We start from the raw sequence: 14,249 nt of genomic DNA, 5'->3' as shown, positions 1-14,249 counted from the left end.
CACAACACATCTTTAAAGAAAACAATAGCAATTCGCACACCTTGTACTTGCACTGGAGGATCTCGGGGCCGTTGATGTCCACCTCGTAGTATTCGCTGTCCTCATGGCTGTCGCGCTCCTTCTCGTTATCCAGGGCGGACTGTCGCTCTTTGTTGGCCTGGAGTTTTCGGATGGCGTTGAGGTTTTCGGTGAGCCGTCCGACCTTCTCATGTTCCTCAGAGAGAGCTCCGTTGGCCTGCTCCAGCTGCTTCTGAGACTCCTGCAGCGTGGACAGAAGAGTCACCTTCTCCCGCTCCACCTGAAACAACAACAACGCACACTTCAGCTAACACAACACGCACACTTTAGCCAACACAACATTCACGCTTCAGGTTACACAGAGACCACAAGGGCAGCACCATATAGGGAAAATATGCGATATTGTTGCTGGGGATGCATAAAACTATGCGCAGACCTCGGTTATATGCGCTGGTGCAGGCGTTCATACGCGGGTCAGGGAATCAAAAAGTAGGCTACGTGAGGTTTAAATATCGGTGGGTCGCGCAGGGAGATATGATCAATTCTTGGTTGTGCAAACTTTTAACTACCTTGTAGATTTAAATATGCTTCTCTTGGTTTTTTTTCGATCATACAGCAAACACAACACATTATTCGAAACTTTTGTTTTATTTATATTTTAATTGTATTTAACTGACCATTTAGTGTTTTGGCTGCAGACCCTGGGGTACTTGACTTCACCTTAAATGTTTGTTCGTCTTGTTTATTTTCTAGATAACTGATCAACAAAGAATACATTAGAATTAAAATAAAAATTATACCAAACGAAATTCAAAATGCCAGCAGGTGTCTGTAGCCCCGCCTCTTTGCCCTTGTTTGGATCGCCTGGTTGGTGCGATGACGCGCGAACAAAATGGTGACAGTTGGCCACGCCTACTTGTAGCTTCTTTTGCGTTCTTTAGAAACCTATGGGTGACGTCACAGATACTACGCTCATATGTTTTACAGTCTATGGATTTAATTTCAATAATCAATAATCGACATGTCAATAATCGTGGATATTGGTAGGCACATGTCTCCTCTGTCCATGCTAGTTCTATGCCCTTATTATTATTATTTTAGCAGTCAGTTTTGCATTACTGCATTATCAGTCTCATTCTCCAGGCTCTTTTACTCTCAGTGAGATCTGCAGTGTCCCACATTTATAATCCAGAACAAGCAGAAGCTCCTTCAGAAGCTCTGAGCGTTAATTACAGGACTTGCTGAAACGAGCAGTGGTGTGATGTGTGTGGACATGCACTGACATGACTCAAAAATCTGCCTGTTGACTTAAAAACCTCAACTATTATGCAGTTTTGGCTCAATCCAGTGGCGGCGGTTAGCGGTTTAATCATTGTTTGCTAATATAAGTTGAGTTAGTGTGATATAAAAACACATTATGTTATTTATTTACAGCAAAAGCAGCTTTATAAGCAAAGACCGCTAAAGGAAGAATCTGTGGAAGAAGTACTAAAATATGGATATTAAATATGTGACCATGGATGATGAAACTAGTCATATCACCCTGCAGCCCAACACCGGTTACTCACTGAAGCTAAGCAGGGCTGAGCCTGGTCGGTCTCTGGATGGGAGAGCACATGGGAAAGCTAGGTTGCTGTTGGAAATGGTGTTAGTGAGGAGAGAAGGGGACATTTAACTTGTGGTCTGTGTGAGTCCTAATACCCCAGTGTAGTAAAGGGGACTCTATACTGTCAGTCGGCGACGTCTTTCAGATGGGACGTTAAACCGAGGTCCTGACTCTCTGTGCTTATTATTAATCCCATGGCATTTTTGGTAAGGTATAGGGGTGTAACCCTGGTGTCCAGGCCAAACTCCTTCCATCGGCCCTTAACTATCATGGCCTCCCAATCATCCCCATCCACTAAACTGGCTTTATCACTGTCTCTCCACTCTACTTATAGCTGGTGTGTGGTGAAGCCCTGGCGCTGTTGTCCTGTGGCAGCCGTCGAATCAAAAAAGTGGAGCTGCACACTGGTGGTGGTGTGGAGACCCTCCTCATGATTGTGAAGAGCTTTGGGTGTACGGCCATACACGATACATGCGCTATATAAATATACATTACATTACATTGCACAAATAATTTTTAGGAATAGCCAAAAATGACTGTTTATACAAATGGATAATTCTACACATAAATTAAATATTATCTTCCATTCTCTTTCTTTTAATTTGTATTTAGTAATATGCATTGCAGAAGAGATTAATTTAGAAAATCACCATTAATATTTTCCAAATCATAAAAATGTAAATCTCTTTATCTATATAAACTATTAAAATATCTTATCAGCATTTCAAATTTGTTAACCCTAGAATTTTTTACGAAAATACAAAATATTGATTTTAATTTTATGCCAAAAATCAGTCTTCCACTATCTCTTGTGTAAATTTTAAACAGTAATGTGTCATTCATAAGAGGTCAATTTAGACAATTTTAAAGGTGATTTTCTCAGTATTTTGATTTATATTAACCCTGGATGTTTATCAAGACAGAACACAAAACCTTAACACTAAAGATGCACTTTAGTTTTTTTTATTTATTTTGTTTATGCTATTGATAGCTGTCATGTAAGTGTTTGTTAGACAATTATTTGAGTGAATTGGATGGATGGATGGACGGACGGACGGACGGACGGACGGACGGACAGATAGATAGATAGATGGATAGATAGATGGATGGACAGATAGATGGATGGATGGATGGATGGATGGATGGATGGACGGACGGACGGACGGACGGACGGACGGACGGATGGATGGACGGACGGACGGATGGACGGATGGATGGACGGATGGACGGACGGATGGACGGACGGATGGATGGATGGATGGATAGACAGATAGACGGATAAATAGATAGATAGATGGATAGATGATAGATCGGTAGATGGATGGATGGATAGATGGACAGACGGATGGACAGACAGATATAGACAGACAAATGGACGGAGAGACAGACAGACAGACAGACAGATAGATAGACAGATAGACAGATAGATAGATAGATAGATAGATAGATAGATAGATAGATAGATAGATAGATAGATAGATAGATAGATAGATAGATAGATAGATAGATAGATAGATAGATAGATAGATAGATGATAGATAGATAGATAGATGGAAAGATTTCTTTAATTTAGCACAATTAGGATGATCAAGTCAGTGCATCTTCATGAAATATAATAAATTGCAAGCCTATATAAATAACAGCAATAAATAAAAGTGAAATAATCAGTGCTTTCTGTTTTTCTGGGCAATGTGACAGTATTCAAGTACAAAAATTGAACAATCGAACGTAAAATTACATGGTCATCATTGTATAAATAATAAACGAAAATGTATGTTTAATAATATGTTAGTCCAGGGTTGCCCAAACTCAGTTCTGGAGGGCCGGTGTCCTGCAGAGTTTAGTTCAAACCCCGATTGAACACAACTGAAGCAGCTAATCAAGCTCTCCCAGGTATACTAGGAACTCTCCAGGACTGAGTTTGGGCAGCCCTGTGTTAGTCCTTTAATCTTTTAAACTATTGCAGATACGCGCATTGCAATATCGATGCTCAAATATATTATTCAGCCCTAATACTGGAATTCGGTACCAATCGATAGTGAAATTTTAAGTTCTTGAACAGCGCTGATTTGCCATTGTGTTCACATGCTCAACAGAGATGACTGTGATTGGCCGTAAAGGTCATCAGTTCACCAAACCCGCCGCAGTTTACTGTGTGTAAACACAGATACAGGGACACTGGAGTGTTTTAAAGCCACGATTCATCAGCTGATTTGTCTATAAGCTGAAATACGAGTGATCCACTGATGAATCTTGGCTTTAAAACACTCCAGTGTGTCTGTATTTGTGTCTATATACTTTTAAAATGCAACACAAATGTTTCCCAATGTAATGTGATTTCTCATTCTTAAAGTCAGTGTAATTAAAAACGCAAAAACACAAACTCAAGATGTACTAGTCATCATCACAGGCATTGGGCTTGCTTTTCAGAGATGAGCAGAAGGAAGGGTTTATTTCTGTGTGATGTTTTGTGTCTCAGCTGTTATTTCCCGCTGTCTGGAATGGATTTGTGGATGATCAATAGGTCGTGAAGGCTATGTGAGGATCTGATTAGCATAATGTCTCATGATGTTTAAAGCAAACACTGCACTGCTGTGTGTGTGTGTGTGTTTCTAGCAAACGCTGATCAGGAGAAGAGTCGTGAAAGGTCAGAGTTTGTAGGTCGATTCCTGACAGATGGCTGGATTGACAGCTCATTGTGTCAGATGGAGGCGGAGCTTTAGATCTGACATCCACTAATAGGATTTCAGCAGTCCAGCTGTCAGCCAATCAAACACAGATCTAAACACACACATACACATAAACACACACTAGGACTGCATGACTGGGGGGAAATCTCATTGCGATTTTTTTTTTTTGGATGAGAACTAGGATTGATTGGGATTTAACAAGAAAATGCAGGTCAGCTGTGCTTATTGGTGGACCCAAGATTGGAGATTATATATGAACATGACTATAAAATAATTAATAATAATACAAGTCACCTTTCATATACATCAATGCGCCATTGTTTACTTCTTTTTAGCAAAAATGAAATGATAATGCTTTACAGAAGACACCTCAATGCACAGTTTTAGCTATTTCTGTGCTGTTTTTGTAAAAAAATTGAATTGAATAAATTGAATATGAAACTTTTCTTTAAAGTTAACAATGTAAATTCATGTAGATCCACTTTATTGGTAAACAAAGTGAGTCTCTCATTTAACATATCTACTAAAAGGCATAAAGTGCTACTTTACAAACTGTGTTGTCAATAAATAATCACCATTTCCATATTATAATAGTTATAATATATTGGATAATTATTTTATATAAATATTATTGAAATTATTATGAATATCAAATCAATTTTCAATGTTATCCAGTAGTTGTGTACTACTATGCTGACACACAGGCATCTGTAGCTCCGCCTCTTCTGAAAAAAGCACAATCTCATTTGCATTTAAAGCAACAGTCACCAAAAAGCCATAACTTGTCTCAAAGTCTAAAAGGGTCATTTTCAGAGAGCTAGAAAACATTATTTGTGTGCTATTTTGAGCTCAAACTTCACAAACAAACTCCAATGACACTTTTACTTTTCATTTTGTAAAAAGGGGTAAAATAGGTCCCCTTTAAAAATGCTAAACCATAACAACCTTGATATCAGAAACAGGGCAAACCTGAAGGCTTTACCTGCAGCAGCTGCTGTTTGAGCTTCTGGATCTCGGAGATGTTCAGCTCGTTCAGCAGGTTGTCCACCAGACTAGAGGACGGCTGGAAGAGCTCGCTTTTCTTGGGTGTGGAGACGCGGTTGTCGTTGTTGTCTGTGATTTTTTCGAAGCCGTTCTCATAGACGTGCAGCGGTTCGTCATTGTTGGGCTCGATGGAGGCGTCATCGCTGAACTTCAGGCCATCCAGAGAGATGCTCAGGGGACTGTGGTACATGGAGTCACTGATGCTCATGTACTGAGACAACTCCTTCCTCAGAGCCGCCTGTGTCAACACACAACAGCACGATTATAGAGTTGCATTTTAAGATCCTTGTGTATTGTTCAACTTGACTCCTCTTTCATTATGTTCTGGGCTGTTTTTGCCCCATTGACTTCTATTATAATAATAATAATAAATATAGCTGCAAGCAGCAATTAAGGGGCCAAGCACTTTTTGTCAAAAGGTGGCACTGCTCCAGAAGGTTGAGTACTTTCAGGGCATGGGGTTGAAGATGCATACCATGTTTTGTAATGATATGTGAATGTGTTGGTAAAATATAGCATTTTTGGCCAAAAATTGAAAATTGCCGACGCCCAAAATGGCTGACCTGTGAAAATCAGACATCATTCGATTCGACATGCTCTGCTGGATGTAATGAGACCAGTTTTATGAGTTTCCGACGAAAGGTTGAGACGTTATAAACAAAAATGCAAGTTTTTTTTGTATCTCCGTACCACTAGGGGGCAGTGCGTCGAAACTCCGCATATAACCTCAGACCCTAGTTGTCATAACACACACCAAGTTTGGTGGGAATCGGTGAATGCGTTACGGAGATATCGCCTCCAGTCCATTTTCGCAAGTTCTTCGTTAAATTTGATCGCAAGTTAAACAAAAACGGTTGGTTTAATCAACTTGAATTCCATAAATTTTGGTTGGCATGGTCTGTAGATCATGTGATTGAATTTTGGTGAAAATCGGAGAAACGGCCTAGGACGAGTTAGATCAAATAGGTTTTTCAAAAAATGTAAAATAGCGCGAAAAAAAAAATTATTACGGAAAATGACGTCATAGGGTGCGTTTGAATCGGACTGAGCCAAGGAATCAGAGGAAAAAAGAATTTTGATTGTAGCCCATTCGGTTCACAAATTATCCTGATAAACGTACGTGAAAGTTTGGACAAGTGGTGGCGCTAGAGAGTTTGATTTCGAGACTTCATATTTGGTCTGATTAATGATAAGACTGTCCTCTATCATTGTGCCAAATTATACAACTTTACCGCATACGCCTATATGGGCTGCCATTCAAATCCGGCGGAAGAAACGGAAGAAGAAGAAGAATAATAATAGGAACGCTAACGGATCCAATAGGTGCCTACGCAACTACGGTGCTTGGCCCCTAATAATCACATTTTTGATAGCACAGCCATGACAGCATATAATCACGCATTCCTGATTGTTGCTGGTTTCCCTGTTGGGAAAATGCATAATGTGTCATTGTTACTGTTGATCATTCGTGCATTTCAGTTTAGCTGTAGTTCGTTTCAATAACGAGAGCATATTTATTCAGAAAATAATTACGATATTTGTTAATTATAGTTTCATTTTTGTGTCTCGTTAGTTGCGTTTAGTTTTCTTGTTCTCTATTTATTTAGTTTTATTTTATTTGTTTAGTTTTAATTTATTGTGAATTCTTACATTTTATTTCTGTTAAATTGTTTTTGACTAATAGTTTTAGCTTTCGTTTACTCAAATAGGCTGAACACACAGCAATGCACATCATGAAGAAGACGAAGCCCACTTAATGCTGGTGTACTGGGGGTGGTTGCTATGGTCATATATATTGTTGCTAGGGTGTTCTGAGTGGATTCCAGAGGATTGCTAAGCAACTGCGGAGGCGTTTTTGGCAGATTCTTCCACTCTTATGTCATGACTCACAGCAGTCAACAGAAACCTATAGGAGATTTTTCTCATGATATCCACAATAGAGCCCAATCACTGAAGAGAATATTGCTTTATCAGGGCTCGCATAACTGCTGGCCCAACGTCCAGTCTATGTACCGAAAATTAAAGCCTATTTCAGTGCTTTAGAATTACCTCAAAAATGTGGTAATTATGTTGTATTGCATGTCATTTTCATGCACCCAGGACCCACTATTAATATGTGTTAGGATTTGTGTTTGCGCTTTACAGGACCGGTGACTACAATACCAAGTCAAAAAATAAAACAAACGAATAAAAGGTCATTCTACCAGAATTTCACATGTTTTTTTTCAGGGACACTTACATTTAAAAAAAAAAAAAATTCAAAAAAAAAAATGAAATCCAAATCAACAGATAAATAAATAAATAAAAATACTTTAACAAAATGTGTTCATTTTCAAAATATATGTAGCCTATATATATTGACCTCCATGTATAAATTACATCAATCACTCCAAAACACTTACCTGTCTTTTCTATTGCTTCATTTGTAAATGTATTTAGTCGTTTCACCTGACTTACTTTATGTTTTTTTAATCCGTCTCTAATTTTTTCTCTATTAAAGTCTCTATATTTTGCTCTGACTTTGTGCAGCACTTTGCTCAGTGTTGTGGCTGTTTTTAGATGTGCTTTATAAATAAATGAACTAAATGCAAGTATTTTATTTAGTAAATAATTCTAAATAAGTATTTTCTATTTTGGTCCCTTTGATTTATTTCAAACTACCAAAAACTGAAGAGTGCCTGACCGAAAGACTACAAGAGATTTAGAAAGTTTGCGAGCCCTGTTGTTAAAAATCCCAACAACTTGCCTAATTACCGTAATTTTACCCTAAATAACCTAGTGAACCTTTAAATGTCACTTTAAGATGAATACTAGTGTCTTGAAGAATATCTAGTCTAATATTATGTGCTGTCATCATGACAAAGAGAAAATAAATCAGTTATTAGAGACGAGTTATTAAAACTATTATGATTTTTAAAAACTCTGTTAAACAGCACTTGGGAAATGAGCTGTTTCTCATATGTTATAAGAAGTGTTTTGGTCGCATCACCCACTGATCACCCACGCTGATGATGATAATAAGAGTAATGTTGATATACAGTAAAACAGGTCTCGCCTTCTGCTCTCTCTCAGTCTTGATGGTCTCCAGAGCTTCTCCAAGCTGTCTCTCTGCGATCTCCTTCAGACGGATGGCATCCTCGAGCTGACTGTTCAGAAACTGAGTGTCCTCCTCCAGACGCCGGATTTCATGCTTCAGACCCTCAAACTCAACCTACAAACACACACAGGAGATGAGGGCTGCGTTCTAACGGTTATACTATTCTAATGTATATACTATGCCAACATTATTTTATTCTAGAGTATTTTCTATGCTAATGTTTATTCTATTCTAACACATGTTCTATGCTAACGTTTGTTCTATTCTAACGTATGTTCTACGCTAACTTATATTCTATTCTAACGCATGTTCTATGCTAACGTTTGTTCTATTCTAACATTTGTTCTATTCTAACGCATGTTCTATGCTAACGTTTGTTCTATTCCAACGTATGTTCTACGCTAACTTATATTCTATTCTAACGCATGTTCTATGCTAACATTTGTTCTATTTTAACGTTTGTTCTATTCTAACATTTGTTCTATTCCAACGCATGTTCTATGCTAACATTTGTTCTTTTTTAACGTTTGTTCTATTCTAACATTTGTTCTATTTTAACGTTTGTTCTATTCTAACATTTGTTCTATTCCAACGCATGTTCTATGCTAACGTTTGTTCTACGCTAACGTTTGTTCTATTCTAACGCATGTTCTATGCTAACGTTTGTTCTATGCTAACGTTCGTTCTATTCTAACACATGTTCTATGCTAAAGTTTGTTCTATGCTAACGTTTGTTTTATTCTAACGTATATTCTATACTAATATACACTCTTTGCTAATGTATATACTATTCTAACATATATTCTATGCTTATGTTTATTCTAACATATATTCTATGCTAACGTTTGTTCTATTCTAACATGTTCTATGCTAACATTTGTTCTATTCTAACATGTTCTATGCTAATGTTTGTTCTATTCTAACATGTTCTATGCTAATGTTTGTTCTATGCTAACATTTGTTCTATTCTAACATGTTCTATGCTAATGTTTGTTCTATTCTAACATGTTCTATGCTAACGTTTGTTCTATTCTAACATGTTCTATGCTAATGTTTGTTCTATTCTAACGTTTGTTCTATTCTAACACATGTTCTATGCTAACGTTTGTTCTATGCTAACGTTTGTTCTAGTCTAACCTTTGTTCTATGCTAACGTTTGTTTTATTCTAACGTACATTCTATACTAACATACGTTCTATGCTAACGTATATACTATTCTAACATATATTCCATGCTTATGTTTATTCTAACGTATATTCTATGCTAATTCTACAGTTCGACTCTGTGTATTCTATTCTAATGTATATTCATTCATAGTAATAAACAGCTCTTTATTCTCCATGGTGTGTAGAACTTTCTATTATTATCTGTCAAGCTTCTGAATACTGATTCAATGAAGTGAAAATGCAAATGACACATGAGCACGGGGCTGTGGGCCACATGAAATTTCATATGGTTTTTCTTAATATGATACAGGCCTAATATCCAGCAGAGCAGCGAGTGTCACCTGGCTCTGCTTGAGGACAGACACGTGTTTCTGCAGTGTGATGTTCTCCTCCTCCAGCTCGCTGTAGTCCTGCAGCAGGCGACACTCTCTGAACTTAAACTCCTTGATGTCGTCCCGCAGCCGAGACCTCTGCAGCTCCACCATCTGACTGTTCTGTGGGACAGAGGAACAACATCATCAGCAGTCTGAAGAATTGAGTTTATAATTCCATTCTAATGTATACTCTATTCTAAAGTCCAGTTTTAATGCATATTTTATTCTACGTTTTTAATTCTAATCCTATATATCATTCTAATATACACTCTATTCTATTGTAATGTATATTCTAACATTCTATTCCAGTGCTCAATTTTAATGTATAGTCCATTTTAATGCATATTCTATTCTAATTAATGCATATTCTATTCTAATTTATATTCTATTCTAATGCTCTATTCTACTCCAATTTTATTCTAATGTTCTATCCTTATGTATATTCTACTCTAATGCATATTCTAATGTTCATTTCTAATGTATATTCTATTCTAATTTGTTCTGTTCCAATGTATATTCAATTGTATATTCTATTCTATTGTATTTTATTCTAAATTACATTATCATAATGTTCTATTCTAATTAACATTTTATTCTAATGTTCTATTCTAATGAATATTCTAATGTATAAGACAATCTAACGTTCATTTTTAATATTCTATTCTAATATCCTATTCTGATTAATTTTCTATTACAATGTATATTCTATTCTAATGTTATTCTAATGTTCTATTATAATGTATATTCTATTCTAATGTTATTCTAATGTTCTATAATAATGCATATTCTATTCTGATTTATGTTCAATTGTAATGTAAACTACATTCTTATGTTCTTTTCTAATTTACAGTATATTCTAATTAAAATTCTATTTTAATTTTTTTCTAATGTATATTATATTCTAATGCATGTTCTGTTCTAATGTTGTATTCTTATGTCCTATTCTGATTTATGTTCTATTGTAATGTATATTCTATTCTACTTTACATTATAATGTTCTACTCTAATTGACATTCTATTTTAATGTTCTATTCTATTCTAATTTTATTCTAATGTTCTAGTCTAATGAATGCTATATTCTAATATCCTATTCTGATTTATGTTCTATTCTAATCTATATTCTATTGTATATTTTATTCGAATTTACATCTTATTCTAATGTATTTTACATTCTAAAGTTCTATTCTGATGTATATTCTGTTCCAATGTTCTATTCTAATGCATTTTCTATTCTAATGTTTATTTATGCTGCTGTATTTTACATTCCAATGTTCCATTCTAATTTAATTCAAATGTTCTATTCTAATGTTTAATTTTATTCAAATGCATGTTCTATTATAATGTTCTACTCTTATGTATAATATATTCTATTGTATTTTACATTCTAATGTTCTATTCTAATTCTATTGTATATTCTATTCTAATATTCTATTCTAAGGCATATTCTATTGTAATGTATAATATATTCTAAAGTTCTTTTCTAATGTATATTCTATTGTAATATCCTATTCTGATTTATGTCCTTTTTTAATCTTTATTCCATTCCAATGTTTTATTCTATTGTAATGTATATTCTGATGTTCCATTTCAGTGTTCAATTCTAATGTATTTTCTATTTTATTGTTCTATTTTAATGCGTATTCTATTCTATTGTAAGTTCTATTCTACTGCATTTTACATTCTAATGTTCCAATCCAATTTTTAATATATTGTAATGTTTTATTCTAATGCATATTCTATTCTAATATTATTCTAATGTCCTATTCTAATGTGTATTCTATTCTTATGTCATATTCTGATTTATGTTCTATTATAATGTATTGTATATTCCATTCTAATATATTCTATTTTAATTTATATTACATTCTAATGTTCTATTCTAATTTACATTAAATTCTATTATATTGTGTGTGTGTGTGTGTATATATATATATGTATGTATATATATATATATATATATATATATATATATATATATATATATATATATATGTATGTATGTATGTATGTATATATATATATATATATATATATATATATATATATATATATATATATGTATGTATATATATATATATATATATATATATATATATATATATATATATATATATATATATATATATATATATATATATTTCTAAGGTTCTTTTCTAATGCATATGCTATTCTATTTTATTCTAAAGCTCTATTCTATTGTGCATTTTGTTCTAATGCCCTATTCTGATTTGTTCTATTCCAATGTATATTCTATCCTAATGTATATTCCATTCTAATGTATATTTTATTCTAATATCCTATTCTGATTTATGTTCTACTCTAATGTACATTCTAACATGTATTCTATTCTAATCGAAAGCATCTAAAACACGACAAAGAATCAAGCAGGAATCTGCTTAGTTTTGTTTTTTTGTTTTTTTAAGCATTAGCTATTTCCCATCCAAAGATGTTCATTATATAAATATATGTATATATATATAAAGTGCCACTTCCTAATAACCCGATGGTCAATGAACATTTATTGATTATCATCAGTGTTGAAAACGGTTGTGCTGCTGATTTACATTTTTGGATCTGATACAATTCTTTATTAAGTGCAAAGCTCAAATTAATTAATCAAAATATTATTTGTAACATTACTTTCTGGTTATTTGTAGTCAGTTTAATGCAACCTTACTTCAGCATCTAATCCTAAAGTGCCCGCAGACTTGTGAATGGTCTTGTGTTGTTTGAGCTGTTTACTTGAGTTTATCTCTCCATCTGTACGCCTCCATCTTGATTTTTTCTCCATCTGCTGCTCCGCTCAGCCACACACAAAAACACATTTCATTTCACCTTAAACGCATTAATCCTCCAGAGGACCGCGCCGGCCTTTAAATCCTCGCCCGCGTCACACCATCTGTCTTTCTCACAGGGAGGTTATTAATGTAAATGTTTCTTTTATTTCCCGCGGTCACTCTTAATCCTCATATTTAACTGTGGTAAAGTGAGAACACACTGGAGGCCAGACATTGATTCAGTGTCGGATCAGCAGAAAGGTCACATTGCTGGAAAAATATATATTATAATAATAATTAGATATTAATAATTAACTAGATATGAATTACTATTTAAACATCTTTACCATTTGATGGTTAATCTCACACGTCTGCCATGTTTGTAGTTTGTTGACAATTTTGACACATGTTTGTAGTTCTAATCGAATTCTTGTTCAACACGCAATGCATTGTGGGCAATTGGAGTACAGTCGGTTCTACACTTCGAATTTCTACTAGAAATAGACCATCCGGCAACCTTTGGCATACTCGTTTTAACGTAAAATGTCCCAAACCGTACTATTTTCGTATACTACGCAAGACGGATAGTATGCAAATATGGAACCAGCAGCAGACTGATGTACTGACCTCTCTGAGCTCCTGCGTGATGGTGGCGAGCCGTTCGTTCTCAGACTGGACGTTGGTCAGGATGGTGCGTGTTTGTCGGAGTTCGGCCTGCAGCTCCTGCATGCGCTGCTCGTAATACGCTTCTTTGCAGGCAGACTCCTGGATGAGCGACTCTTCGCGGCTTTCTCCATCAGCCGCAACCTTCCGGTGGTTGGAGTGAGCCTGTCCGAAAGCCTGACAGACAGAAGAATTGCAGAGATTAGAGAAAAACACAGTAAAAACTTCATATACAGACAGAGACACACTCAATATACGAGCTGCTGAATGTATTATTGACGCCACTTTAGTTTGTCGCAAATCACGATATTAACTACCCATTAGCTGACACTACTACAACTGGTTTAATGAACTACTAATGAGCTGTTTATTACTATTATTATTATTATTATTATTATTATTATTATTACTATTACTATTGCTAATATTATTATTACTATTACCATTATTATTATCATTATTACTATTATTATTATTATTATTATTATTATTATTATTATTTAAACTAATATTACTATTATTAAAATTATAACTACTACTGTTATTACGATTACCATTATTATTATCATTATTACTATTATTATTATTATTATTATTTAAACTAATATTACTATTATTATCATTATTACTATTACTGTTATTACGATTACCATTATTATTATCATTATTACTATTATTATTATTATTATTATTTAAACTAATATTACTATTATTATCATTATAACTATTACTGTTATTACGATTACCATTATTATTATCATTATTACTATTATTATTATTATTATTATTATTATTGTTATTTAAACTAATATTA

General features: G+C 34.5%; 1 protein-coding gene across 2 annotated transcripts in view; it reads right to left on the bottom strand.

The window, feature by feature from the left end:
- zgc:171572 overlaps positions 1-14,249 on the bottom strand; it is a 48,473-nt gene that overhangs the window by 23,355 nt on the left and 10,869 nt on the right. For both annotated transcript variants that reach the window (XM_073911316.1, XM_073911315.1), the window contains exons 2-6: positions 13,400-13,612; positions 9,963-10,115; positions 8,414-8,569; positions 5,297-5,596; positions 41-298 (exon numbers count right to left, since the gene is read on the bottom strand). In XM_073911316.1, the coding sequence (XP_073767417.1) occupies positions 41-298; positions 5,297-5,596; positions 8,414-8,569; positions 9,963-10,115; positions 13,400-13,612 (1,080 nt within the window). The remainder of the gene's footprint in view (positions 1-40; positions 299-5,296; positions 5,597-8,413; positions 8,570-9,962; positions 10,116-13,399; positions 13,613-14,249) is intronic.

This window comes from Danio rerio, chromosome 8 (genome assembly GCF_049306965.1).
Source record: "Danio rerio strain Tuebingen ecotype United States chromosome 8, GRCz12tu, whole genome shotgun sequence".
NCBI classification, from domain to species: domain Eukaryota; kingdom Metazoa; phylum Chordata; class Actinopteri; order Cypriniformes; family Danionidae; genus Danio; species Danio rerio.
This window is presented reverse-complemented; position numbering and strand designations above follow the sequence as displayed.